The following is a 27,849-nucleotide window of genomic DNA, read 5'->3' as shown; positions in this document are numbered from 1 at the left end:
TATGGCTACCAGTCTCTTTATCAGACATGTGCTTTGCACATATTTTCTCCCATTCGGAGGCTGTCTTTTTCACTTTCTTGATGGTGTGTTTTGAAGCACAAAAATTTTTAATTTTGATGAAGAGCAGTTTATCTGTTTTTTTCTTTTGTTCTTTGGGCTTTAGATGTCATACCTAAGAAACTATCATCTAATGCAATATTAAAAAATTTACTCTCACATCTTCTTCTAAGGGCCTCTATAGCCAACTTCTAGGTAATTGTGTCCGCTGTGAGGGAATTTGGATCTCTTTGGTAATTATCCATTTGTCCATTTATTCCTTCTTTCAATAAACAATTACTAGATGGTTATATTTACAAAGAACTGTTAAAAATCTGGGGAAAAGATTGTTAACAAAATGTAGCTCCCTGTGCCAGGACTCCATCTAGCAGAGAACAGTTGCAAAAAATCTAAGTTTTGAGCCCTGAATTCAGTGGGAGGCGCTGAGGGCGTCTGATTCTGTGGAATGGCTTCCTCGGAGCCATGGTGTCTAAATTGAGAACAGAAGGCTAGAAGCAGTAAGGGAGGCAGCGTGTGGGCGGTTGTGGAAGAGTTGACAGCGTGAACACAGCCTGCAGAAGAACACAGCTAAGCCCTGGGACTGAGTCACGGCCAGGCACTTCCTAAGCACTGGGGTTGTAGAGGGAGTAAACAAGAGAGTAGGTACTTTGTGAAACCAAAGAACCTCTGCCCTAGACCGCTCACGTGCTAGTGAAGGATGGAGGATATGGAGATTTCTACTTCTAGTGAGTGATAGGAAGAAACCAAGCAGGGCAGTGGGGCAGGGAGTGGTGGGGGAGGGAGAGGGGTGTTTTGGATGGAGTGACCATGGAGGGCCTCCTTGAAGAGATGACCCTTCAGTTTATTCCTGAAGGAAGGAGAGGAGGCGGTCACGTGCCGGTCTGGGGAGGTCCATGGCTGGAGTGCAGGAGGGAGTGGGGAGACGTGAGCTTGGAGAGAGCAGGGTGAGATCGTTGAAGGTCCTGCTGATGAGTTAGAGGGTTGGAATTGGGGCCGCCTTGATTCCAGGGGGCCCACGGGGGCATATGAAGGTGGGACCACCTGCTTGGCATTGGAGTCACAGTGAAAGCTCGCGGGAGACCTTCTGGCCCACACTGAGGCGCGGTGAAAAGTGGCCTGGGCCGTGTTTTCAGGTTCTTTCTCCGTGACCACAGGAGGTGCCGTTGACGGGACCCACGTTCTCGTGATGGTACCCCAGGTGGGGCGCTGGCAGAGCCGCCCCAGGCATTCTCCCTCCCCACGATGCGACATGAGCCGCTGCTGGGCAGCCTGCATTTGACTGCTGAGATGGGGTCAGCAACTGGTCAGGGTCCCGGTGGTCCCCTGGGCTGGGGCCCGAGTGTCCTCTGATTAAGCATTTTCCTAGTTGTCTGAGGGAACCTGCTGAGGCTCATTGCCCTCCTTAGCCATGCAAACACCTAGTTTAGCGCTGAAAGATGAGCTCCTTGTCTTTCTAAATTGACTCTCCCTTCTGGAGAGATACTTTAAATAGACCAGACGGAGAGCATGGAAGAGGGGGAAAGCCTTGTACCAGTGCCTGCAGCATCCTCCTCTGAGAGTCTGTTCCTCTCACCCACGCTGGTCCATCTTCTGCTCTGTAACCAGATTAAGCTCCTGAGTTACAGCTTTGATCTGCTGCCTGCCAAGCCCCCCGACCTTATCCGGATATCCTCTCTCTCCGAGAAAGAAACTCAGTGTTTAGGAATTCACACACTCTGGCCCAGTCTGTCATTAAGACTACCTCTTTTTCTTTTCATCCTCCCCATTCCTGGCATAGACTAAGTGTTCAATAAACACTGGTTTGTGTGAGCCACTCAAATAAGACTTGTTCTTTCACAGACACACTGTGGACTTTCCCACCTCTGTTCCTTTCCTTGTTCTGTGACATCGTGCTGAACGCCTTCCTCCCTCCTCCATCATTTCCCATCCAAAGGGCCAGTTTACTTGCCACGTCGTCCATGGAAACGTCCTAGCTTCTCCACTAGCGAGAAGTGATCTCTCCCACCCTCATACTCCTGTAGCTTGTGTGTTCCTCCCTGTGGAGCCGTCCTGTACAGTTGTGCAAGTTGTTCACTGTCCAACTCTAGGGATGCCTTCACCAACCATCCATGTCGTGTCTTCAGATGGCTTCCTGGGAGCTGTGCCATTCCCAGACTTGGCAGCTGTGCATGCAGCGTGGTGCCGTGGCACACCCGTGTTCTAATGTTTATGTGGGTGTTTGTCTTCTGTCTCTCCATCTCCGCCAGATTGAGCACTGTCTGGAGAGAGGACTCTGAGCTCATCCATCGCCTAAATCCCTGTTCAGCCTCCCTTGCTGTTTGATAGCTCTTTGTTGGGTGTTTACTCATGCAACTCACTTGTGGTCTGTGGGTAGAGGAACTGATGGAAGATACTTCATTTGAAAAGTGATGCAAATGCAGTAGAGAAAAGAACAGATTCATAGGCTCATGTTGATAAGAGTTGTCCTAGTCCATTTGGCAGCTACATGTAACAACATAGACTGGGTGGCACGTGAACAACAAAAATGTATTGCTTCTCTCAGTTCTAGTGACTGGGAAGTCCGAGATCATGACCCCAGCATGGTCTGTTTCTGGTGGGTGCCAGCTTCCTGGTTGCAGACTGCAGACTTCTGTGTCCTCACGTGGCTGAAAAAGTGAGGTGTCTCTCTCTGTCTCTGTCTCTGTCTCTCTCTCACACACACGCACGCGCACACACACACACACACACACACACATGGGCACTAACCCCTGTAGGTAAAACTCTGCCCCTGGGACCCAATCATCTCCCAAATGCCCGACCTCCCGGCACCATGATGGACGTTAGGATTCAGCATGTGAGTTTGGACTGGGTAGCAACAAACATTCAGACCATACCAGTAGTTAACAGACATTAAAATCTTACTGCATGCCAGGCATCTTGCTAAGCACCTTGTGTATATCACATGGCTCGAGCCGCATGATGACCCATCATAATGTTGCTCACTCACCATGATCGTTCCTGATTTGAAATGAGGAAATTGAGGCCTAGAGAGATGAAGTCACGTGCTTATGGTCACTCAGTGGTGAATGCAGCAGGGTTCCGACCCAGACGTTCTAGAGCAGAGCCCCAACCTTGAACCATGGACGCAAGTGTACTGTCGGTGACTCCTGCTTCTTCTGGTAACGTTAACAGAGACAGGGAAGGAGGGGCGTGGGCTGTCTCTTCCTGTTGTCTGAGTGTTTCTTGAGCCCCCAGTACTTGCTCACCTCTCTGCTGGACCCTGGGGATGGAGATGAAAAGATGGTTCCCGTCCTCGGAGGCGTCGGTGGAGAGAAGGCGCCCGGTGCTGGGGTTTGTATCCCGGTGCCTTGCTGTAGGTGGAAGATTTGCCTTTCATTTGAGGTGCCGAGTTAGCAGGAAAAGGAAGGGTGAGACTGGGCTCACAAAAGGCTTTCAGGAGAGGACTTACAAAGGGAATTTGGAAGGCTGAACAGGAACTCACGGGACCTCCAAGTATAGGGAGTGATAGTCCAGAGAGACGGAACAGCCCAAGCAAAGATACAGACAGGTGGCAAACATGATGCATTGGAGCAAATATGAGTAGCTTGGTCTGTTTGGTGTTGTTACCCCATGTCTAAAATTGTGTGGATAAAAATGTCAGTTGACAGCTACACAGATTTACCTTCATCCATTCTTGATACGTAAGGCTCCACTGCGGCTCCTGGGACGGGGCGATGGCTGTGCCCACGCTGAGGGCTGAAGGGACAATCTGTCTTCCCAAGGACTGTGACTTCCTACCACTGGCTTAGCGTTCAGGGAAGTCTATAAGCAAACACGCCGTCACTCTCTCACGCCATCAGTCATCACTTAGGACTCCTGGCCACTTCTTACAGGGAAGCTATAGGGCACACATACCCCTTCCTTCTGGGCATAGATGCTTTAGTGGGAGGATGTGCAGTGTTCAGGCGGTGGGTGCCATGGAGAAATTCTGCAGTGCTGATCGCTGCTTTGGGCCAATTATTCAGTCTCCCTTATCACCCTTGAGCACCTGTTATGTGTTTGGCAGGTTGGCCTTGGAGAGTAACTTCTTTTAAGTCCAGACTCATCTACCCAGCTCCACCTGCCTTTGTCACCATCACCTTAAACTTGGTCTACCCAATCCCAGAACCTCGCCTTCCTCCAGTGTGCCTTTCTTCTTGTGCACCCCATCCTGGAGACATCACCACCAACTCTAGAACCCCAGTGTCGTCATCTTCTTCCTCTCCATTTGCCCCCGTACCCGAGATCTCTTCTCTTGAAATCCCTCTGGATTCAACATCTTTGTTGCTCTTCCACAGACACTGCCTAAATCAGATTCTCATTTCACTTTCCTTTAGTCTGCTAAATGAAGTGTCCACCCCTCGTCCCCTGATCTGCCCACTCTCCATCACCCATCCAACCATGCAGTACATTTGTCAAACTCCTAGTGCCTTTCAGGCACTGAGCTAGACCATGGGGCTCCCGTTTGAGCGTAACTGGCATGATCCTTCACCTCCCTGACCTCACAGTCAAGCGGGCTGTAGACAAGAGAACAGGCGGTCACAGCCTAGGGATGGTACATGGTCCTGAGATGCTGTCCATTAGGAAGGGCCCCTGAGCTGGTCGTGGGTAGTCAGGGAGGAATTCTAGGAGCAAATGATGGCAGACCTCAAAGGTAAAGGCTGGTGAGGGAGAACCAAATGGGGAATGGAGAGTGTGAAGGAGAGGGGAGGAGGAGGAGGAGGAAGGAAGAGACAAGACCGTGAGATGCCTGAGAGCAGGGATGGCGTGTCTTACCACCATGTCCCCAGCATCCTGTTCATCACCTGCAAGTAGTAGGTGTTTAACGGGTATTTATAGAATGAGCAAATGCAGGAGGGTTTCCTGCAGAGTAAACCATGTAGGTAAAGGCCCAGGTGGAGAGAGAGCACGGAGCCAGGCGGCACTGAGAGACGTCTGCATGGTTGGAACTTAACGCAGGGCTGGGGAGCGACTGTGCGCTGTACACGGGGCTGAGCACTGCAGGGCTGGTGATAGTCATCCCCCTGCTGAGCTGATGAAGTCCAGACTGCCCCGATGGGCGTTCATTGCTCCGCTCTAACCCCCGAGTCCCTGCTGACCCCGTCCTCAATCACCACACTCTCAGCGCACCCTGGACTCCAGCCACAGCCTCACTCCTCTCCTCGGATTGCGTCTCCTCTTCCTCTGCCGCCTGTCAGAGCCGTTTATCCTGTAGGGCGCTGCTTCCCCCAGCTCTTACACATCCTTCTGAGCCAGTCCCGCTCAGCCCTTCTTTTTCTTTCCTCGCCTAGAACCTTGTCACCACGTTCCACCTCCTGTTTACATTTCCTTGTGTTTCTATTTAACCGTCTCTCTAAATAGCATGAGCCCCTTGAGGGTGGGGGGCCAAGGTCATTCTCATCTTTCGATTTTGCAGCAGTGCTCCTTTGTGGTGTTACAATTTATGCTGTTACTTCTGCTAGCACAGTGGTATTTATGATGATGGTTCTTCTGGATTGAACTCTTGCTCTGTGCCTGGCGGTCCCTCAGGAAGGCATGTCTGCTGTCTGTCATTGTCCCACCTGTTTGTTATTGGCATGCATCGTGTGTTGTACTTCTCATCTCATTGACCCAGTAGCCCAGAGAGGAGGCTTCTCAAAACATTTTGCAGGATGAGGCAGCACCGTGTGGAGGTGTAAGTGACATGCTCGAAGTCCCCGCTCGGAGATGCCAGAACTAGGCTTTGAACCCACGTCTGTTTGAATCAGAAGCGTTGCCCTTGTGTCATGCTGGCTTGTATTTTGGGAGCTGCCTCGGTATAGCCGCAGGTTGACTGAGGTAGAATGAATAAAGGCTTCAGAAATAGAAGCGAGGGCGAGATGATACTGAGTGGGGGGAGCCCCTGATGGTGCCATCGTGGGTGCCTGGTTTTCTCTGGGGAGGACAGGATTCAGTGCTGTGCTGTGGGAGGGGGACCTTGCCAGCTCCATCCAGCCAGTCTAGAGACCTGACCCTTCTGGACCAATGCCCGCACGTCCAGCTGGTAAAGATAAAGCATCGGCCAAATTGTCACCTCTGCTCTACTTAGGATTTTTGGAAACACAGATGCTCTAATAACTGGTGGGACGGTTGGCTTGCCTCGGGTGTCAGCCATGATTTTCCCTTCTGTGGTCCTCGGTCGTCCCGTCCCTGAAATCCTGACTTTGGATGAGACGTCTTCTCTCCTTGTCAGCTCTGACACGCTCACCAGTACACACTGGTTTGGTAACATGCCTCGTTTACCTTCGCGATCGCTGTTGGAAACTGGCCGCGTTGTTACAGATCGGTAAGAGCGTGTTTCTGTGGCCGGAATTCAAAGGTGTCGATTCTCCCTCCTGACTCCTCCTCTCACTCCCGCAGGCGGAACCCCCTGCACTTCCACCTCATCGCCGACTCCATCGCGGAGCAGATCCTGGCCACGCTCTTCCGGACCTGGATGGTGCCCGCCGTGCGTGTAGACTTCTACAACGCGGACGAGCTCAAGGTACTGGAGGGAGGGCGAGGTGCCGCCTCGGTCTCGTCAAGCCAGATGCTCTTCTTGTTTGTGGTTCAGACAGAAACCTCAGCTCCCACCTGGAAGGGCCCAGTGTTTAACTAGGGTGTTTACCCCTGGAATCCGATTTTACTGTCTGAAGCATTAAAGTGGCCTCTTCTTTAGCACAGAATGTGCGTCGGTCTCTGTAGTCCTGGCCACCTGCAGAAGTGGCCCCTGGCCTGGCACGTATCTAAAGGAGGCCCGTGGTGACTTTAATCTCGAGAATTTTGTTACCAAGTGAGGTCAGTACTGAACTCAGGAGTCTGACGGACCTGGGTTTGAATTCGTATATTGTCATTAACTGGTCATAAGACACAAAATAAATAAGCTGTGCTTTTGCTGGGTCTGTTTTTCAGCAGTAGGAATGTGCTGACAGTACCAAGCTCACAGAGTAATTCAGAGGCTCAAACGAGAGAGTATGTGTGAATGTGCTTTAAAGACTCTGCTGAGTAAATCTGAGGGGTTAATTGGGCCAGAAGGTTTCACCCAAACGATACTCATTTGACCACATCATCCCCTTGCTTAAAATCCTCCCGTGGTGCCACGTTGCCTGCATCTAGATTGAGTTCCACAGTTTGATTCAGAAGTCCTGCGTGTTCTGGCTCATGATTCTTCTTCCCGTGTCATCTCTGGTCATTCCTGCAAATTCACCTGTTACTTAGCTCTAAGAAACCACCTCTGGGCTCTCTGTTCTGCCTCCTGTGTTTGAGCCTTTGCTTATGCTGTTCCTTCTACCCGACACACCCTTCCACCTACCTTATCACAACCCCCACTCGTCCTTCAGGACTCAGCTGCCTGGCCACCTCCTCTGAGAACTTTCTGTGACTTCTCCAGGAAAGAGGACTATGTTTTCTATTCACTTGTCTGTCTGCTGCTTTAGTTTAGAACCCTCTTATTGGAGGACAGGCCTGCGGTGCATCGTATTCTTTTCCCTATTTCTGGCACATGTGTTGGTACCTGTAACGCTCATGGATTTAACAAATTGCTCTTATTAGTGGAACCTGTAACTCTGCAGAAATACATGGATGCTCTATCCCCAATCACCTTGGGGAGGACTAAACACCTAGGCATGAGGCTGATTCTAGCAAATTGCTTGTTCCCAGCCTTCTCGAGCCATTATCTTTTCATTTCAGAGCCATAATGTTTTAAATAGATCACAGAGATGCCGACCGCAGTTTCTGATTTTCCCATATCTCAGGCTCCGAGGTTGATCGAGATGTTCAGAATTTAGCCTTTGGGGATTGTCGTGGTAATTTGTGTGCCATTCCAATCTATTCTGAGCTAAAATTGATTAATGCTTTTAAAAAGGGAAAAACAAAATTTAGCAAATTGCTGCGCTAATTAAGGTGAAAGCAAGCCACCGTGTCTCCCAGGGTCTTAGCGCCAACACCGTGGTGAGAGGCAACGGAGAGGAGGAGCAGAACGCTCATCCTCCTTTCTTAGAGCGGTCTTGTTCTCGCGCCCCATGCAAGCCTGGAGCCCCCAGCCTTTAAAGAAAACACCAAGTAGTTGGAGAAACCCCAACTTCATATCCTGTCTTGCCACTGAAGAACTATCTGATTTGGGTTCTGAGCCTTGGCTTCATCAGCTGTCAGATGGGTGGGATAGGACCAGCCCCCGAGGACAATGTTGACAGATACTGGGTTGAATGAGATGAGTCATGTAAGGGCCTGGCAGTGCCTGAAAAGCTGCAGGTTCTGGAAAATCCCTCATTCCCCTTTGCAGCCACAGCAATACAGGGTTAAAATCCTTTTGAGTGTATGTCTGTGATGAATCCACAGGCAGTTTGGGGTTGAAAGGTCAGTCTCTGTGGCCTGTAACCTGCTCCTGGGCACCCCAAGGCTTCCATAGGGTCTTGGAGGAAAGGAGGGGGGTTGGGGGAAGATCAGAGCTCTGACTCCCTCGTGCCCATGGGAGTCCAAATATCCATGACTTTTACATGCTGGATTTGTGTCCATTTGAATGGAAGCCTCCGCGGCTTACAAAATAAGAACTAAAGATAATACACTCTGAGGTGTTCTAAAAGATGTCCCCTCCAGAGTCCTGCCCTTTGCTCTGACTTCTGCCGCTGGCTCTGCCCTGCCAGGTCCCTTACTTCCCTACCGCGTCCGTATCTATTACCCACAGTCGTGCATCCCATCACTGCTGTCAGAATCCAGTAAGGACAGTGAATATGGAGGCACTGTGTTAAGCATCATTATTCCATAATACATGATAACAGTAGGAATAATGTGAACATAATTCTGCTCAGCAAACCCAGAACCGGGGTCTGCCCACTCCCCGCAGCCTGATCCTCTCCTGCTTCTGGCACCACCATCCGCTCAGTTACTCGTCCAGCACCAAGAGCCTGCCTTTGATCGGTCCCCTTCCCTCACCTGCGTCTAACCACTCCAAGTCCTCCTTGTCTCTGTCTCCCTGGCCACCATCCTAGTCAGCAACGTGTGGTATGTTCCCCAGCACAGCAGCAGTGTTTTGTCTTTTTTTATCCAGACAAATCTCTTCCCTTCTCCTCTGCTCACTCCTCCTCCTCCTCCAAATCTCTTCTCCATAAGAAGCAAGAGTCCTCTTTCTCGAAAGCAAACCCAGCTGTGCCGTCCCCTGTCTTCTGTGTAAAACCTTTGATGGTTTCCCAGTGCTTTTAGGATGGAGCCCACAGGCCCTTAACTGAGTTGTGTTCCTCAGCACACTCTGGCTCCTGCCTCCTTCCCCCTTCGTCTTGTGTGGTTAGCACCATCGCTCACCCACTCAGTCTTCCAGTCTCCTGTGCGCCTTCCTTTCCACTGGGGCCTTTGCACAAGTCCTTCCTTCTGTCTGTTATACTCTGAGCCTTCTCTCCCTCGTTGCTGACTAATTCCATGTTCCTGTGCTTAAGACTCCGTTTACTTAGGGGAACCTGCCCTGCCTCATCTCACAGGGGCTCCTTTGTTGTGTCTTCTCGCAGGATCACATACATTTCTTTAGTAAAGTCGCTGCAGAGTGTAAGCTGTCATGCCTTTGGGTAGGCTGGTAAATGTCTGTCTCTCTCCCAGAGTTTAGGCTTCAAAAGAACTGGGATCCTGTCTGTTTCTCCTCGCCCTTATATCCCTAATGCCTGGTGCGATGCGTGGTCTACGGAAACGTCTGCTAAATGAATGATACACAGTAAACTCAGGGTTAGGTCCCTAAGAATCATAAAGCCATTAGGAAGGGGTTTCTTGGTCACTGTCAGGGTTAACCGCAGTCCTGAGGCCGGTTGTGCCTCAGGGCACAGGCAGGCAGCCAGGTACTTGTCTACCAGCGACCCTGCAGTGGCAGAAATAAGGCGGCTGCATCTGTACCAGCCCCTTCTAAAGTCCCAAGAGCAGCTGGGGGACAGGTGAGTGTCTTTTCATGACAGGTACACTGGGGAGGGAGGCATTGAAACTCCACCCACTAGGGACGGGTGACCACACGGCATCATGCTGTGTTCTGCACTCATGCTCGGGAAGCGTGCCGGGCGGTACCCTCAGCAGACACTTAAGACGGCCTCCCCCCCATACAGCTCTGAGAATTTGCCTGTACAGCTGTGGGAAACGGCGTTTCTCAGAACTGCTCCTGCGGGCCCCTTATTCTATCTGTCAGCCCTGGAGGATGGAGTAATAGGGGAAAGGAAGTTATGAAGGATCGGTGCATGATGAAAAACGAACTGTGAGAAATTCGCCCTGGACTGGTACGCTTCTCTCCGTAATGACCAATTAGTGTGGATTTGCAAATAGCGATCGCTCAGCCTGCCCGCCCCCGTGGCCTGTGAGATGCTCATTGGTCTTTCTGATGTTTCCATGGCCCGTTCATTTCCGGCTCCCGAGTCCCCAGATCCACAGGCTACCAGGACGGGGTGCTCCCAGCCCCACTCCAGACACGCAGCTCCTGTCACCAGGGGAGGGAGGTGGAAGGAGGAGCAGGACGAAGACGACGCCCCCTTCCTGTGTGGAGCTCCATGCGTGGCTGCAGGCTGGCACTCGCTCCTCACGACAGCCCCGTGGGGTGGAGAGAGGGTATCATCACCTCCATCTCACAGGCAGTTTATAAATTGAAGCGCGGAGTCAAAGGAGATTTGCCTTCGATCAGGCAGCTAATAAATGCCAAGATTGCTATTTGATTTTTTTCCTTTTCCAAATGAAATGATGGGGGATACAGGACTGTGTAATTCAGTAGACACGGAGATGGGGTGGATCTGAAAGAGAGGTGAGAGGCATGGGCTGCAGCCTCCAGGGGATGAAGCTGGCACCACTGAGCTGGACTTGAACTCAGAATTCCTGGTTTCGGTGATCTTGGACCCGGCAGGCTGCGGTGTAACCTCTCTGATTTGCGGGACACTCTCTCGTGTCTGCGTGGTTCTCTCGTGGAGCACTCACCGTAACTCTGGGGATCTGTCCCACTCTGATCCCCATTATACATATTGGGAAACTGAGGCTTGGGGAGGTTAAATAACTGACTCCGTCCGAATCTTCCATAGCTAGGACGTGGCGGTGCTGGGATTAAAACCCAGAACCGACTCCGTGATCCACGTTCTTTCTCCTATGTTCTGTTCCCTTCTCTGTGGCCCGACTTTAAGCTAAGATACGATAATTGTGTCTAGACAAGGGTCCTCTGAGCTCTCGGTGGTGTTCTTTTTCTGGTTGTTCCTGAAGAACAAATGCACTAAGCATGACCCCTCCATTTAAAGGCCCGCGGGGAATGGAGCTTCCTGCCGGGGACAAAAGCATCTCTTCCTAATGATGCTCTGAAGATTGGGATGGCCCCGTCACTGCTATCCAAGGATCATTTTCGAAACCAAACAGTCCTCACTCTGGACAGTTTGCCTTAAATCAGCAAGATATTCGCCGATTTTCAGACAAGGCCCCGCATGCCCACCGGCCTTTGATCTTGCCCTGGCTGGCCCGGAAAGTCACCCCCATACCGCCCCCGGGGCGAGGATGATCCCAAGCTCGCGAAGGGAAGTGGCTGGGGCAGGGACTGTTTCATGATTCCCCCTGTCTAGCTGGGAGCCCCAATTTATCTCCTTTTCTCTTAGACCCGAGGCCTGCTCATTACTGGCATCAGAAGGATTAGGAAGTGGGATTCAGGACTGTGGTTGTAGAAAATATTGATGGTTGACTCTAAAAATTGGCTTCCTACTCATACTCAGTTGCCTTTGTACTGGTCCCTGTGGAGTCCTGTAGAGGCTCTCTTTAGATAACTGCCATCTTTCAGCATCTGCTGTCCTTTGGGACACAGACACCTATTGCTTCTCTCACTAGGGAGGATGGAGAAGCTGCTCTCTGCTTCCAAGGAAGACAGGCTCCCTGAGTGATGGGCATTTTTAGCCGGGAGGGACTGATGGGGATGGAAACTCATAGGGTTTCAGGATTAGAAATAAGCCCGTACTCACCAATTTTTTGACAGATGAGGCCCCGTGGGGCTAAGCAAGTTGTCCAGCATCTCACATATGATTTTTTTTGTAAACAGTCCTCTTCCCCAAGTTGGGTCTGGGTTTCATGATCGCCAGGCCTGGAATATAGTTCACAGGGACCACAATGGCCATGGCAATGGCTGAGCTCCCCAGTGCAGGGACCAGACACCCCCATGGACTGGAGGAGTTCCAGGCAGACGTGGCCTGCAGAGGAAAGAGGAAAGGAGACGTGGGACATGTCTCGCTCATAAAGGGCATGTCCTGCTCTGCGATGCCCTGCAGAAGAATGAGAAGTGAAGCAGGGTGCGTGTGGCCTTTGGGGCTGCCTCGTCCCATTTCACTAATGATATGGTGGCACTGAGCTTAATGATGTCTTGCCAAGTTGGAAGCTCTGGCTTTCCTTCATTGGCGAAGACAAAATGCAGTCAAATGAGATCTTGTAATGGAAGGGACAGTGCTTGGCACATAGTAGGCCCTCAACAGATTCTGTTTTCTTCCTTTCCTCTTTGGTATAATTGAAGATGGCAGTGGTTAGCCTTTTAAACCTTTTTTTCCACATCCACCATGTCCATGCACCTTCTCTTCCACTATAACAGGAACAGATGACTGCTCATCGGAGGGTTTGTATTTTAAGTTGCTTTTCTAGACAGTTTATGGATTTAGACTCCTGTTCCTTCTCTCCTTTTGGGTCCAGCATTAAGCAGGAGAGCTGGCTGAGGTTAAATATTAAGTCTGGGTCGGGAAAAGTTAGCATTTTCCCATTTCCTTCATTGCTTTACTGGTTCCTGGATTATCTGCCGATGGGAGAGCTGGTTCTGTAAGGCTGGTAGTGCTTTTCCGGCCTCTGTGTTAGCCTTTTCTCTCTAATAACAAGGACAAGATCACAGAACAGACATCAATAAGTGAAATACGTTTGAAAACAGTACCTTTCTGTATTCAGAAGAGTGATCTTTGGCTTTTAAATATTAGACATGGAAAATTGTAGGCAGCCATCAAAGTTGTAATCTGTATTAGAAAAGATCTTTCTGTGTCAATTGTACAATTCACTTTGTGCGCAGGCAAGCGTTTCTCTGTACAACGGAGTGTCTTAATGAATGGGCCCTGTCCCCTTTTGAGAATCATAGAATCTTAATTAGGAAGGAACTTGGCATTCGCCGGGCATAACCTTCCACTTTCTTCTGTAATATTCTATGTACATGGTCATTAATCTTCTGCTTTTGAGTACTTCCAGAGATAAGAGATCATTACCTCCCAAAGGACCTCGTTCCACATTAAGAAACACGATTAGAAATGTTCTCCTGGTGCTGTACTGAAATCTTCATCTATTGAATCCACTGCCCCCAGCCCCGCCATTGGTCCTGAGCCCTGAGAAAGACCAAATGTGAGTGTATATATCACCGTCTGTTAACTTGTTTGCCTTCCCCACTAGACTGTGTGAACCAGGAGGGCAAGACCTAAACTTTGATCTCTAGGCCCAGCTTTTGGGATAAAACTTGGCCAATGATGGCTCCCAGAAAATGCGTTAAGTTCTGTGTTTGGGGTCTGCAGAGCGAATCGGCCAGGTGTCAGGACTAGCATCTCTCCCGGGTCCTCTCTTCATCATCCGCAGTCCTTCAGCCATAATCCAAATAGCAGTGCTGGGAGCCTAGCTGACACTTAAACACATCTTCCGCCGTGTTTGTGTAGTCAATGGTTTCCGAGCTGTTGACTTGCTTGAATGGACTTCGTTTTGTCTCTGTGTCCCGTGTTTGCAATTCTCCGTGGTTCTTCAGAATGTAACAGTTGTTCCAGATCTATGCACGTGACCTGATTAAGTTGGCACGTGATCAGTTCTTACTCATGAGAGTTATTCTTAAAGGAAGAATTTTTTTTTATTCGTTATAATTTAAATGTTTTTCTAAGGTGTACCCCGATGTGGACAACTGTCACTGGTTTCACCTGGACTGAAGCGGCCGCTTTTGGTCCTACATGCATAGAATTCTTTTCAGCTCCTGACAGTTTTTCTTGGATTTCATCAGCCTCTGAAAGGACCATGCAACACCCTGATTTTCAAGTGCCTTCAGCCCTAAATTTCATTAGCTCTTCACCAACTCAGCCACTCCACCTGTGGGTAACGTGCCCAAAAATATACCTCCTCTAAGACACTGAAGCTCTAACATTTCACTCCCCAAATCTAGCCTTTTATCCTTTCAGAACATTTGGACAAAAACTCCTGTTTTTATCGTAAAAATTTTCTAACCTCATCATAATTTTCAGTAAGCTCTCTCCATTACTTTCTCCCAATCCATCAAGTGCCTCCGATCTCTGTCTCTTTTGTTTCTTTGGTCCAGCTTGTATTCCAAAACCCATCCTTATGACGGTACTCCTGAATCACTGAAGTTGTTTTTAACTCAAGTTCTGGACCCGTAATATCTGTGAGATGAGAGAACAGCGTTGCCCCGAAGGCCAGGAGAACTAGATTTTAACATCACTCTGACCTCGGATTAATAGCAGCCTGCTGATGATGTCTTTGGAAAATTCCTTCTTAACAAAAGGAAACATGTGCTGTTTTTGTAGCACGGGATTCTTGAAAAGGCACAATGAAATAAGGTGCATGAAAGCATTTACTTCAAGGGGAATGGAGAAGAAGGCCATAGCAAGGAAAGTGCGAAGGGACTAGTGATCAGGATGGGGAAAAGGTGGGTCGGGGACATAATGCATTTTATTTAATCCTAAACATTCCAGCATGGGATCAGTGTTTTAAAAGTTACTAATGAGATATCTTGCATATTTTTTTTGTACCAAGTCTTCAAAGTCCAGGGTTGGTTTTATATGTCTCAGTTTGGACACGCTGCATTTCAGGGGCTCAGTGGCCACATATGGTTGGTCGGTGGCTGTGGACGAGGAGTAGAGCTTGGCTTCTGAGGCTACCTTGTAATGCAAGGGTGGAGAGAACCAGTCTATGTTTGAAGAATAAAAATTCTCACTGTTACAATAAGAATGTCCTAATAAAATGTCTACAGAGTTTTGAGCAGAAAAGACGAGAGACCCCAGAATCCCAGCCAAGTTCTGTCATGTATAAAGGCAACAGGAAAAAAAAAAAAAAAGATGTCATGCTATGCAAGAACTCAAAATATACACCAGTGTATACTTCTTGAAGAAAGTATTGTAAGTTATTTCCCAGCCAACCAAGAAAGTAATCAAAATGAATATTCAGGAATGAGGAGGTCTTTTTCTAAAGGGGCAGGCAGGGTGTGCTGGAAGAAGTCACACATGGAATCATCTGTAAATAATTGTTCTTAAGTCAGTTGCAGAGCTGAATGCAAATGCCAAAAGTTGTTCTTGAAAACATACAAGTAACCAGTTGATCACAGACATTTTAAAACAGCCGAGGAAGTGTGGGTTGGGTTTAAAAGCTGCTAAGCTTCTTGTGTTTGGTGGGGTAACTCAGAAGATATTTTTTAACCCATCATTCTGAACACCGGGGGGAAGAAAGATAAGATGTTTCTGGAAAGCTTAAAGATGACTTCTGGTAAAGTTATAAATAGATTTAAGGCCAAGTTATTGGAGATGATTATTACAAATGAAGCAAACTCTATATAAAATAGATAGGGAGCAAAGAAAACGAGACAGAAAAAAAATAATGATGCTGCAATATTTGATTTCCTTGTGGGGGGAAGCTGAACCTTGACCGTCATTCTATACCAAATACAAAAATTAACTTGAAATGAATCGTACGCCTACATGCAAGAGCTATGCATGCAGAACTGGTGGGAGAAAGCAGAGGAGAAAGTCTCAGCGACTTTAGGTGAGGCAAAGATTTCTTAAATAGAATACGAAAAACGCAACTAAAAAAGAAGAATCTTGCTAAATTGGACTTCGTCTGAACTGATAGTTTTTGTTCTTCCAAAAACATTAACAAAATAAAACGACAAGCCACAGACTGGGAGAAAATATTTGCAAAGCACATGTCTGATGAAAGATTCGTATCTGGAATATATTGAGAGAACTCTTCCAACAATAACAGAAAGACAAATGACCCAGTTTAAAAATGGGCAACATATTTTAACAGACACGTCACCAAAGAAGACACAGGGATAGTCAGCAAATCCCTGAAAAATGCTCAACATCATTAGTGCAAATTAAGATCATCGTGTGGCACTACTTCACACTCACTACAGTGGCTAAGATTACAAAGACTGACAATAAAGAGTGTGGCTGAGAATGTGGATCAGCCAGAGCGCTCATCCATTGTTGGTGGCTGTATAAAATGGTACAACCACTTTGGAAAACCATCCGTCAGTTTCTTAGAAAGTTAAACATATACTCGCAATATGGCCCAGCAGTTCCATTCCTGGGCATTCCTCCAGGAGAAAGAAAAACGTACATGCTCACAAAAATTTGTATGTGAATATTCATAGCTTTATTCATAGGACTCCAGAGTCCATCACTTGGAGGAAACAGTGGTCCGCGTAATCAGCCAATGAAACATTTGACCTGTGTAACAAAAGTGCGTGAATCTCAGAAGTGGTACCCTAAGTGAAAAAAGCCAGGCACCAGATGTTATGTATGTATATCATTCCATTGATTTGAAATTCTTGAAAGCAGATCAGAAGTGACTAGGGGCCAGTGCTGGTGTGGTGGGGGTTGCTTTAAAAGGGACATGAGGCAATTTGGGGGACTGAAGACATTGTTCTATAAAGTGATTGCTATGGCCATTGGAGACTGTGATTTCGTTGAATTATACATTTAAAAGGGGTGATTATAATGTGTGTAAATTTTTTTCTCAAAGCTGAAAAGTAATGCCTAAAAATACTATTCCAGAAGCAAAACCAACATCATTTGTTTTAAAAAAAAATAAATGCTTTAAACTCTTTTATTATTGGACAGAACTCTGATGCTTGATTAAATAGTGATGTCTTAACTATGTGCTTACTATCTCCAAGAAGCACACCTAAAATAAATTATAAAGTTTGAAAATAAAATTTGTAGGATGTCTCAGATGTGTGGAGACAAACATGGTGCCGGTATGTTAATTGCAGATGAACTCAAGTATAATTAAGTACATTTCATTAGATGAAATTGATAACTTTGAATTGATGAGTATGATTTCCGTAAGAGGGTGTAACAGCCAAGCTATTTTCCAAGCAGAACTCTTCCAAATATGAAAAACAAGGACTGGTAGAAAATATAGGACATATTCGGAGAGTTTCAGCCACTAAAAAGGCAAATCGTATTGTTAATGACAAAGTTTTAAAACTGTAATCAATATCAATAGATGTCAAATTTCATATCAAAAATAGATTTTCAAGTGTTCATGAAAAAGCTTACTTAAATTGAGGGCCAAAGGGAACCTCAGTAAAATTCAAATCAGAAAAATTATAAAGGCCCCATTTTTGGCCACAGTGCAGTAAAACTACCTATTAGAAACAAACTTTTAAATGGGAGGCTCAGGAGAATTGGAAATTAGGGGAGGTTTAAGAATTTTTCTAAATGCTTATTTAATCCAAAAGGAAATGAAAGCTAAAATTATAGCCCATTTTGAAAACAGCACAAGAGGAACATTTCACAGTAGAGTTTATGGAATGCGCCCAAAGCCGTCACTGGAGATGTCGTAATAGCTGTCTGTGCTTTCGTTATTCAGAAACAAAGATGATGATAAATGAATCTCACATTCCACTTGGTACTTTCTTGGTAACAAGAAAATGGAAGAAAGCAGAGGGGAAGTACGGTGGACAGCAGAAGCCTGTGAACGAAGAAAAATGAAAAACAGAAAGCTGAAACTAAAACTTTGAAAGCTGATTTTACGCACGAGAAAATGGTAATCCCCTGGCAAGCCTAACCATGATCAATGGTGAAGGTATTAATAAGCGAGAGAATGAATGTGATAGCGTGCGACAATACAGGTGGAAAATGGTAATAAAGTATCAAAAATAGCCAGCATTTGTTTGGTATTCACCACATAACAAATGCAGTCATAAGCATTTAACGTGGATTATGTCATTTAATTCTCGCAACAAAACAACCCTTTGGAATTAGTGCTGTTATGATCCCATTTTGCAGATGTGGAACCTGAGACTTCGAGACAATTTGACCAACACATCTGGGTTAGAAAGGGGTAGAAACAGGAAAGGAGCCTCTCAGCCTGGCCGTGGGTCTGGGTTTTAACCCTGCAGCATGACCCTCTGTAAAACCCCGTGCTGATTTACGAAATCACTGAGGTGTGATCCTGTGTTTGCCTGAAATACGGTTTGCAATTATTGCTGCCAGTTGCCTGAGGCACTGTCAGTCCTGATTACTTCGAATTAAATTCTCCGTTTGAGGTTTGTCAGGCCTAACAGGTAGCCTGAGTTCAGAGCACATGCCATTGTGTGGCATGGCTTTAAGGTGTTAACTCTCCAGTACTGCGTCCCCCGCCGCCAACCAGCAACCAGCTCCAGTCTGCCATTAAACTAAAGACCGGTGTGTTTCCTGGCTGTTCTCTTCTGGATGGTGGAGTTTATTTCTGGATCACCTTTATACAGAGAGTGAGGATTTGAGGGGGTCCTGACTTTATGCAAATGTCTTCTCTTGACTCCTTATTAAGCCAGACCAGGACCCTTATCCTTTCTCTCCTGCGCCCCACCCATAGCAATGGAAGCAGTGCTCAAGGGTTTGCTTCCCTTGGGCAGTCCTGGGGTTCAGGAATGACTTATAGTCTAATTTTGCAGCTTCGACTTGCTTTTAATATTTGCAGTTTTGCTTTCATGCCAACTTATGTTTTATGTATATAATATGTAAATATAAATATACACATTTATTTATATTTCTTTCTCCCACTGAGAGGGGTTTGGGATTACCTAGTTCACCATGTTACCTGAAACAGATGTCTTCCCTCCCCATCTCTCATTTAGAGCTCAGTTTCAATCTCCAGGACACTGTGGTTGGCCCACCATCCTGTTAATTAATGTGGGGGTTCCCCTCCCATAGGCTGTGCTGCCACCCTGTGCTCCCTTTGTCATGACACTTGTCATTGTATAATTATTTGTTAAACATCTTCCTCGTATAACTGTTAAATACCCTCAAGGCTAAAGTGTTAGGTGTAGGTCTGACTTGTCCACCACCACGTGGAGCCCACTGGATGGTCTTAACTGCCCCATTTCTATTGCTAGAAGACTGCTTGCACATAATTGACTCTCAGTCAACATTTGGGTGAAAAAAGTCTTGATAAGGATGCTGAGGGTTTTTTTTCCTCCACTCAGAGTCCCAGGAGCAGTTATTTCTCTCAACTGTGACTGTGAAAAGGCGAGAGTGGTATCTGAGTATTTGTCGACCCTTGCTTAAGGAAGAGCTAGCAAGCCGTAGAGAAATAGTGGGTTATACAGCCAAAGGCATTGTTGTGAAGATTGAGCATTTGGGAAAAGATCAAATAGAATATATTGAGATAGAAAAAATAAATTTTGGATTGATTAAAGAGTTAAGCTGAAAACAGAACATTAAACAAAACCAGAAGAAAAATATGAAAATTTTCCTGTAGGGGGTGAGGAAAATTTGCATATGTCCAAGGGAAATGGAAAAAAAAGAAGTTGTCAAGGAAAACTCTGGTAGATTTGACTAATTAAGATGAGGGGAAAAAGGGAAAAATTCTGAGTGTTAATCAGCAACTGAAACAAAATTAAATGGCAAGTAATAAATTGGAAAAATTATACTTTAAACAAACATAGCAGATAATGTATAAAGCATTCTTACAAATCAATAGGAAAAATAAACAGACCAATGGAAAAATGCATAAAGGATAAAAATAAAGGAATTCACAAAAGAAGATAAACAAATGGTTAAAAATATATATATAGTAATATATAATAATATCACTAACTATTCAAAGAAATAGGGAAATCTGATTTTTATGTCTGAGTGACAAAGGCTTTGAAAAATGTATCACCAAAAAAAAAATGTTAAAAAAAATATATCGCCTAATATTGGCATGTATCCACCGGGACTAACTTACAAAAGTGTCTGTTGCAGACGAATGTCAGAATGGCCTTTCTTTTTAATAGTGTGGCAGTATTTACCAAGATCCTCTACAAATACATACAAGCTGCATGATGCAGAACTTCGTTGTCCTACAGAAATAGAAACAGAGTCATAAAATGTCACTGTGCTATGGTTTGTTTACCAGCAACACACATTAAACACAACTTAAATCCCAGCAGTGGCCAAAGGATAGAGACATGGCACGTCCTCGCGATGGGACATTCAAAGCTTTTCAAAAAATCACTTTTCTGAATAAGATTTTTGTTGATTTAATAACAAAGTTGAATGTTGCTTGAATAAACAAGAAAGGGGAAATACTTGGGATGCGATATTAAGCTTTTAAAAAAAAGACACAGAGCTACTTCTCCTCAAGTTGAACGTCATCCATACAGTAATGTAATTATTCCAGCAGGAAGAACATATGGTAACATTTCATAGGTCCCCTCTGGGTACAGGGCTTCTAGTTCTCTTTTTTTGTTGTTGTTGCATTTGACAGAATTTCTCTAGTAGCAGAGTTTAAAAAAGAGATACATCTTTCCTCCAGGAAGAAGGTGGGGAAGAGGAAGAAAGGAAAGAGACAGTAGGGACCGGAAACAGGTAACTGGGATAGAAGCCTTGGTGGTGCCCCAGCGTGGTGGGCAGCACGGTGTGTTCACAGGTGTAAGCGCACGTGCACCGCGGGGTCCGGCCCGTGTGCCCGGGGGCCGTGGCCATCAGGGCTGCCACCGTTCCTGTGAGAGGGGCTTACAGGTGGGGCACTGGTTGGGGGAGCGCCCAAGGACTTCCTGGGGCTTTATGTACGCTGGCCAATCCACCCTCTTTACCTAGATCCCGTCTGAGGTGTCTTTGTGGGACAGATAAAGGAGCCTAATGTAGAGACAGGTCATTAGGAACTTGCTTCACCCCGTTCTGTGCAGCCCCAGGGACACTCGCGTTATTTACGTGGTCGGAACAGAACTGTTTCATCCAGTCTAGACTCGCCGTTCTATACGGTGACAGTTCCCCCAAGAGAAGGTACCGGAGTGTTTTGGTTAAAACCTGTGTTGTTCCTAGTCTTTTCCATAATGATTTAATATCAGTTAGATTGTGTTTGTTGCTAATGGGGGGAAAAAAAAAGACCCCAGTAAAGATGCTTCAACAGCGTGTTTAGGGGGAGGGTATAGTTCAAGTGGTAGAGTGCATGCTTAGCATACTTGAGGTCCTGGGTTCAATCCCCAGTACCTCCTCTAAAAATAAATAAACCTAATTACCTCCCCTCACCAAGATAAATTAAAATAAAATAAAATGATACAATAGTAAATAAAAAAAGTAGACAGTATAAAATTAATTAGAATTAAACCATAACTGAAAAAAAAAACAGCATGTTTATTTTTCTCACACAGCAAGAAACCCAAAGGCTGACAGCTTCATGAGAGATGATGGTTGTCTTGGGGACTGTCTTGGGTTGCTCGTGGTCACAGTTCACAGAGCTCACTGCAGATCCAGCAGTCACCTCCTCACGGGAGATGGCTTATTCCTTAATTCCTCTCTCTACCAGGGAAGGGATCTTCTCCCCCAAATCTCCAAGCAGACTTCTCCCAGCTGCGCTGGCCAGGACTGTGTCTTATGCCCGCTCAGGTCTGCGGAGGAGACCGGGGCAGTGAGGGCGTGTGTGTGTGTGTGTGTGTTTGCAGTCTTTACCGTAGAGAATTGGAAGACTGGCTCTGGGTAGACAAACAGCAGTCTCTCACACCACCCTTCGTGGATTTATCTTGAGAAGATGCGTATTTAGGAAGCAGGGATAATCACGGATGTGTTTCTCTCCCTTCACTTTCTCTCTTTAATCCGTGGCTTCTGAGTTCACTGGTTTGGAGTTTGGCTTGAATAACTTTGTTGGGATTTCCCGAGGCATGTGGTCTGTACGTGAGGAAGCTCCCAGCCCCTCTAAGACCAAGGTGGATGGGCTGCCAGTAGTTCCATTTTCTCAGTTAGCACAGGGCAGCTGGCTGGCTTGGAGAACCGGATGCTAAGTCTAATTAATAACTAGCTGGATTCTTACCTAATAAAGAGAAAACAACTCACGTCTGAACCCGGGTACAGATCAATCAGCAGATGAGGCTTTGGTGAACGCACACTGTTCCAGGAGAAATCAGATGCAGGAAAGATCATGTCTTCCCCAAGAATTTAGTGGAAACTAATGAAATAGGGAACGGTGCTGTGTCAATAAGTTCTCAGCTGGAGAGTCAGGAATGGCTGCCCAGGAGAGACAGGACTTGGAGCTGAGCCTTGAGGGCTCGTGCCATCTCCAGAAGCGAAGGGGGAAGGGAGGGGGCGTTCCCCGTCAGTACGTCGTTATCAAGAACAGGTGCAGGGCTTTTTATCTTGCTCTGAATTAATAATAGGCGTTCGTTGTCTAAAGAGGAGAAAGACTTTCCCCGGGCAGAACTCCTTTGCCCACTTATGATCTGCTGAGCTTTGCTGTAAAACTTAATGCCCTTATCATTGCACTTCTTCTGTCGGAAAAGAAAGAAACGCATTTCTTTTATCTTCCTGGAACTTCTGTTTTTCACTTGTGAAAGCTACACCTTTTGGTAGTTGAAGCACCTCATAAACCAGATCACTAAAACTATCCCCCAGGACCACTCCGGATGCCCATAGCCTGTCCTGAAAATGGCTTTCACTATCCACATAGTCAGTGTGTCCATCTTCAAATTAGAAACAGTTTGAATGTCTGCTATATGCAGAGTGTTTGAAAAGCACTAGGGGCATTTCCAAGGTAAAAATTGTGACTCTACCATAAAGGATGTTCATGTGGGGGAGAAAAAGGTATGCTGGAGCGAGTTATCCACGGACTCAGTGAGGTGGAGGGACGCAAGCGTAGTAGCAGATGAGTGTGGCCTCCCTGGCCTTCCCTTTGGAAAATTGAACTTTGATTTTACAGTGCGCGGAGTCCACTTTAAAATCAATTTCCCTGACCTATTCAGTGCATTTGAGGGCAGAAGAGGGGGCTGGATGGGATAGGCATTGTTGAATTCCTGCCCGAGGTTCTGTTTCTCTTATTTATTAGACAACTTGCAACAGAAAACCAGCTCTGCCCTGTGGGGTGTCACTAAAATGAACAGGTTAAGTCCAAGACCCTGATCTTAAGGTTCCCCAGAGACTGAGTGACAATAGAGGCAGGGTGTCTTGGTGGGTGAGTAGCAAATCAAGAAAGAGTAGAATTTTTTAGAAAGATTAGAATTGGTTCATCTACTCCAGACTTACCATTTTATACAGTGACAGCTCCCAAAGAGGAGGTAGAGAAGCATTTTGGTTAAAAGGTGCATCCGTAGACAGCCCTTGTCCGGTCCAGGCGACTGCCTTGAAAGGCAGGCAGATTTTACCAGCAGACTTGACAGGGTTTGGGCCCACTGGACATGGCCGTCGAGGGAGAGAGCGATCAAGTTCAACTCCTGGAGTTCTGGAACAAGCTGGCGGGTGCGTGGTGGTGTTACCTAAGACGGGGGAAACTGAGGAAGGAGCAGGCGCTAGTGGGAAAAGCAAAAGTTCTGTCATCTAGACATCCTCTTAGAGTCGGTCGGTCGGGAGTATGCTGTCTGTGACAGGAGCTGTCCAAAGGACAGAAACACTCATCCTAGGTGTGATGGCCCCTTCCCCCCACAAAAGCGCACGGTGCTGGATTAGCAGGTGCCCACGTGCACCAGGAGTCCTGCCAAGAGGTGAGCCCCAGGTGGGCGACAGCTAGGTACATCCTGAGGCTGTGATCCAGCAGAAGGAATCCACACATCCCTTTTTGTGTAGGGGAAGCATGAGCGTGCTCTTGACCTAGTGAAGTTCACATTAGGGCTCCCGCATGGGGGTGCCTGAACTCAGGTGGGAGTGTTCAGGAGATGGCTGAGCAGCAGCAGCCGCCCAGCACCCGGGGCTCGGCGTCCTTGGTTCAGTGTGAGGCTGAGTTCAGGATGAGGCTCATCTGGTTGGCGGAGGAGGTGCTGAGTCTAGTGGGGAAGTGGAATCACTCCTGCTGGGAGCGGGGCATCCGTGCGTTCGGAGAGCGGGTTGCTGCCGGCCAAGAGAGACCCTGGCTTGAATCAGCCGCTGGGCAGTCTTGCTTGTCTCAGCTTTGTGTTCTTTCCTTTATAAGCTCCATTTAATTCTTTCTTATCGATGGGAGTTACGGAGTTGTCCTTTTTCTTCCTTTAAGTCAGGATGCTTGAGGACTTACCCTGATGCCCTTACCTCATTCCTAGGAGGCAGTTCCTTAATTCTGGATGGATATTGCAGGATTTTCCAGTAGGTCAAAACTGAGGCAAAACTTGTACCCTTGTCCCAGGATCAAATCAAGATCCTACTGTTCGTCTGCACACATTTCTCTGAGTCTTCACTAAAACTTCCAGACACGGACGTTTGCTGTTCTGGGCTAGATAATTCCTTGTCGTGGGACCCATCCTGTCTGACATGTGACAGCGTCCGTGATGTCTTCACTCCAGACGCCAGTACCACCCTTCCCCTCTAGTCGCGACAGCCAAAAATGTCTCCAAGCATTGCCAGTCACCCTTTGAGGCAAGCCCTGACTGACCTGTGATGCTTTTGATGGCAGTGGGATGGAAAATTCAAGCCACTCAGTCAGAGACCAGCTGCATGGATTTACGTCTTTTTTTATTTCCAGTCGCAGGAAACGTAAGTACCATCCAGCTGTTCCTTACCGGACACGTTGCCTGGAGACCCCATCGCGATATCCAGTCATAACTCTCTGACCTCATGTGGGCCGCTGAGGGGTCCAACCCTCTTTGTTCCCTGATTGAAACATGGAAAGCAGGCCAGAATTATTTGTAAACAGAGGTAAACTTGAATACATTTCAAGCTCTCACCCCTTGGTGCACCATGTCACCAACTTGACTTCGGCAAAGGGTACACGTAGGCATCAAAATGTGAGTCTCCTTGCGTAAGAACAACAGGCACAGTGGGTGAATTCCACCTGCTTCCCGCCGTCGTGTCAGAGCCTTGCCTGGGGGCAGCAGAAGGCCCTGGGCTTCATGGAACTGATTTTCCTGAAGGTCCCAAGAGGTGGGTTTCAACCCCCCCACCATTCACTAGCTTGGAACAGTGACGTTTTGAAGTGTTCGTTCCTGTATGTAAAGTGGAGGTATGGATTCCTTACTTGCTTGATTCACAGAATGATTTTGAGAATCAAATGAAATATGAGATGTGAAACTGCCTTGTGAACTAGAAAATGCCCTGCATCCCTGATTCATGCTGTCTTCACCATCCCTATTAGCGGTTTTGAAAGATGGACGTCTTTCCAAACTGACCTGCTAAATAGCCTTTTATATATCCCACTCCCTTGGCTGAAAACTTCTCCAACTAGGATATTTTCATTGGATTTAACCACTCAGCCAGGCTGAATGCAAGAACCCCAGTGGGTTTTAAGTCTGCTCACTCCTGGCTAAATAGTGTGTTTGAAGAGGAAATAGCAAGTGATGATCAACATCTTATTCGCGGGGATAATGGCGCTGCGGCAACTCCCCTTTCTCATCCCCTATTATTATCAACATGGTGTTATTACCTAACGTACATTGTGTCCCAGAGTGTGCTTCTTGCCTTTACATTATGTATACATAATACATAAGCCCTACCCCCCAAAACCAGCCGTTATGAAGAGGCGAGAGGAGATCACGGTGGGTGGCAGCTGTGGGAAGGCACTAGCGTTCTGAGCTCCCTCACTGTGAGCAGACCTTTATTCTGCTTGTCAAGTCGTGAAATATTCCTCATTCCAGATGCCGCATCAACCAGCCGCTCGTGAGTGTGGATGCGGTTAGGCACTCTGCTGGCTGCTTCCACATCCATCATCCCACGTTTCAGCCTTCCCAAACAACTGTGGATGGCTTTGGCTCCATCTTTCAGGTGCCAAGTCTGAGACAGCAGGGGACCGACCCAACTCCAACTGGTGTGTTTAGACTCTGAGTCCAGGGCTCGTTTCATTATTCCAGGTGGCGTCCAGGTCAGGAACGCTTAAGTATTCCCACACCAGAGAATTAAACACAAAAAAACGTCTATAGATAGGAACTTGACGATATCCTTGCAAATAGCAAAAACGAACTCAAGGGACAGAGCTGGGTGGTGCTGTTCCCAGCCTGGAGTTAGCACTGATGGCTTGGTGCATTGCCTCATTGTTGGGGCCCTCAGGCTTGATTGCACAAAGGGATTGCTTGATGGTTTTAGAAACACAAAACAACACCTGGAAAGCAATGCCTGGGCCTCCCCTCCTGGAGTGTGTATCAGCATCACTAGGTGTGTGGCCTTAATCAAGCCAAAACGAGCAGCGATGCCTGGCCCCACCACTAGATACCCCGAATTAGTTTTTCTGGGGCAGACCCGGGAGTGGGCCCAGGTGATTCTAATCTGGACCATGGCTCCCACGGGTCTCCACCTGTGTTCTGGAGAGTAGTACCCAGCCTCCATTGGCCTTGGTTCTGGACCCTTGATAGATGGCATTGCTCACATAGAAGGCCAGGTGAGATTTTCTCTGGCACCCTCTTGAGGTGCTAAAGAGTAGACATTAAAAAGATATTATACTGTGCACCAGAAATTGACACATTGTAACTGACTATATACTTCAATTAAAAAAATCCTTGTACAGTCTTTCAGGATCTAGGCTTATTTTTCAAGCTTCTCTTTCTGCTTTTTTATTTGGGTGTTGTTAAGAGTTTTCTTTGTAGAATGCTGCTGGCCGCGTGCGATCCTGCAGGTGTTGGGGAAACACTTGGGCTGAGAAGGTCCAGGACTCTTCATTGGTTGCGTCTGCTGTCACTGTGTGGGCGTGTTCCTTTGTGCTGGAGATCTGGGCCTGGGACAGCAGTCACCTTCACCTTTTCTAATTTTATCTCCTACTTCCAGGTGCAATTAGTGTCTCCACCCCAAGAATTCTAGTAAGACCTTCTATATAGTTTTCACCTCCTAATGATCATTTCAGTATCGTACTCAAGTCAGTTTCCAAAAAGACTGAGATTTTTGGATCGAGGCGAATCAGATTTTCAGTCCCAGCGCCTGCAGTTCTTGAACATTGTATGATTTCCGTGATGTCTACTTTATTCAGATTATTGTATGATTTAAAAGATAATATTTGTAAATTGCTTATAGTGTCTGTTACACAGTAAACAGTTAACAAATGTGATATTATTATAATTATCATAAATACAATAATACTCTTCCTTTTAATGGTGATCTAAGAAATAGAAACATTCCACATTTGTTTTATTTTGTTTTATTTTTCCTTAACATTTAGTATAATGTTGGCACACACAAGAAATATTTAGATAAAGAAATCATTTTCAGAATTAGGTGTATTTTGAAGGAGGAGGATTTAAAGCATTAGAATTTCCTTTGATCAGTAGCCAAATGCCCAAGTGGAAATAAAGGCTTAAATGGGATTATTTTGTACCACATGCCACCATCTATATAGCACTGTCTTAAGTGTGACATTCTTTTCCCTTCTGCCTTCTCATGTGTGATAAATTCTAAATCTAGACAAGTAGGCAGCTACCCTCAACACCTGGTTTGCTTGACAACCCTTATAAATAGTAAGGACCTGTTACGGGGGTGAATGCCAACGTAACTACAGTCTAAGTCATCTGAAACAGGCTTCAAGGACAAGATTAAAATATTTGAAGTTACACTCAGACCTTTATTTAATGTTTCCTGGATGCATTACAAGAGTTGAGTAGAGGCACCATCTTTTCAGGGGCGACGGGTGAAGAGGGTCGTCTTGGCTGTGAGCCGGAAGTTCTGACTGTCATTGGCAAGGTTTTCCTTTGCATCTTTTCACTGCACCTGGGAAGTT

The 27,849-nt window shown here is 46.6% G+C and overlaps 1 protein-coding gene across 1 annotated transcript in view; it reads left to right on the top strand.

The window, feature by feature from the left end:
• The window catches only part of LARGE1 (LARGE xylosyl- and glucuronyltransferase 1), a 488,867-nt gene that overhangs the window by 241,097 nt on the left and 219,921 nt on the right, over positions 1–27,849 (top strand). Inside the window, exon 5 of the mRNA XM_072973425.1 lies at positions 6,454–6,577. Coding sequence (XP_072829526.1) covers positions 6,454–6,577 — 124 coding nt within the window. The remainder of the gene's footprint in view (positions 1–6,453; positions 6,578–27,849) is intronic.

The sequence above is a fragment of the Vicugna pacos genome, chromosome 12, assembly GCF_048564905.1.
Source record: "Vicugna pacos chromosome 12, VicPac4, whole genome shotgun sequence".
Classification (NCBI taxonomy): domain Eukaryota; kingdom Metazoa; phylum Chordata; class Mammalia; order Artiodactyla; family Camelidae; genus Vicugna; species Vicugna pacos.
Note: the sequence above shows the minus strand (reverse complement) of the source record. Positions and strands in the feature narration are given on the sequence as shown.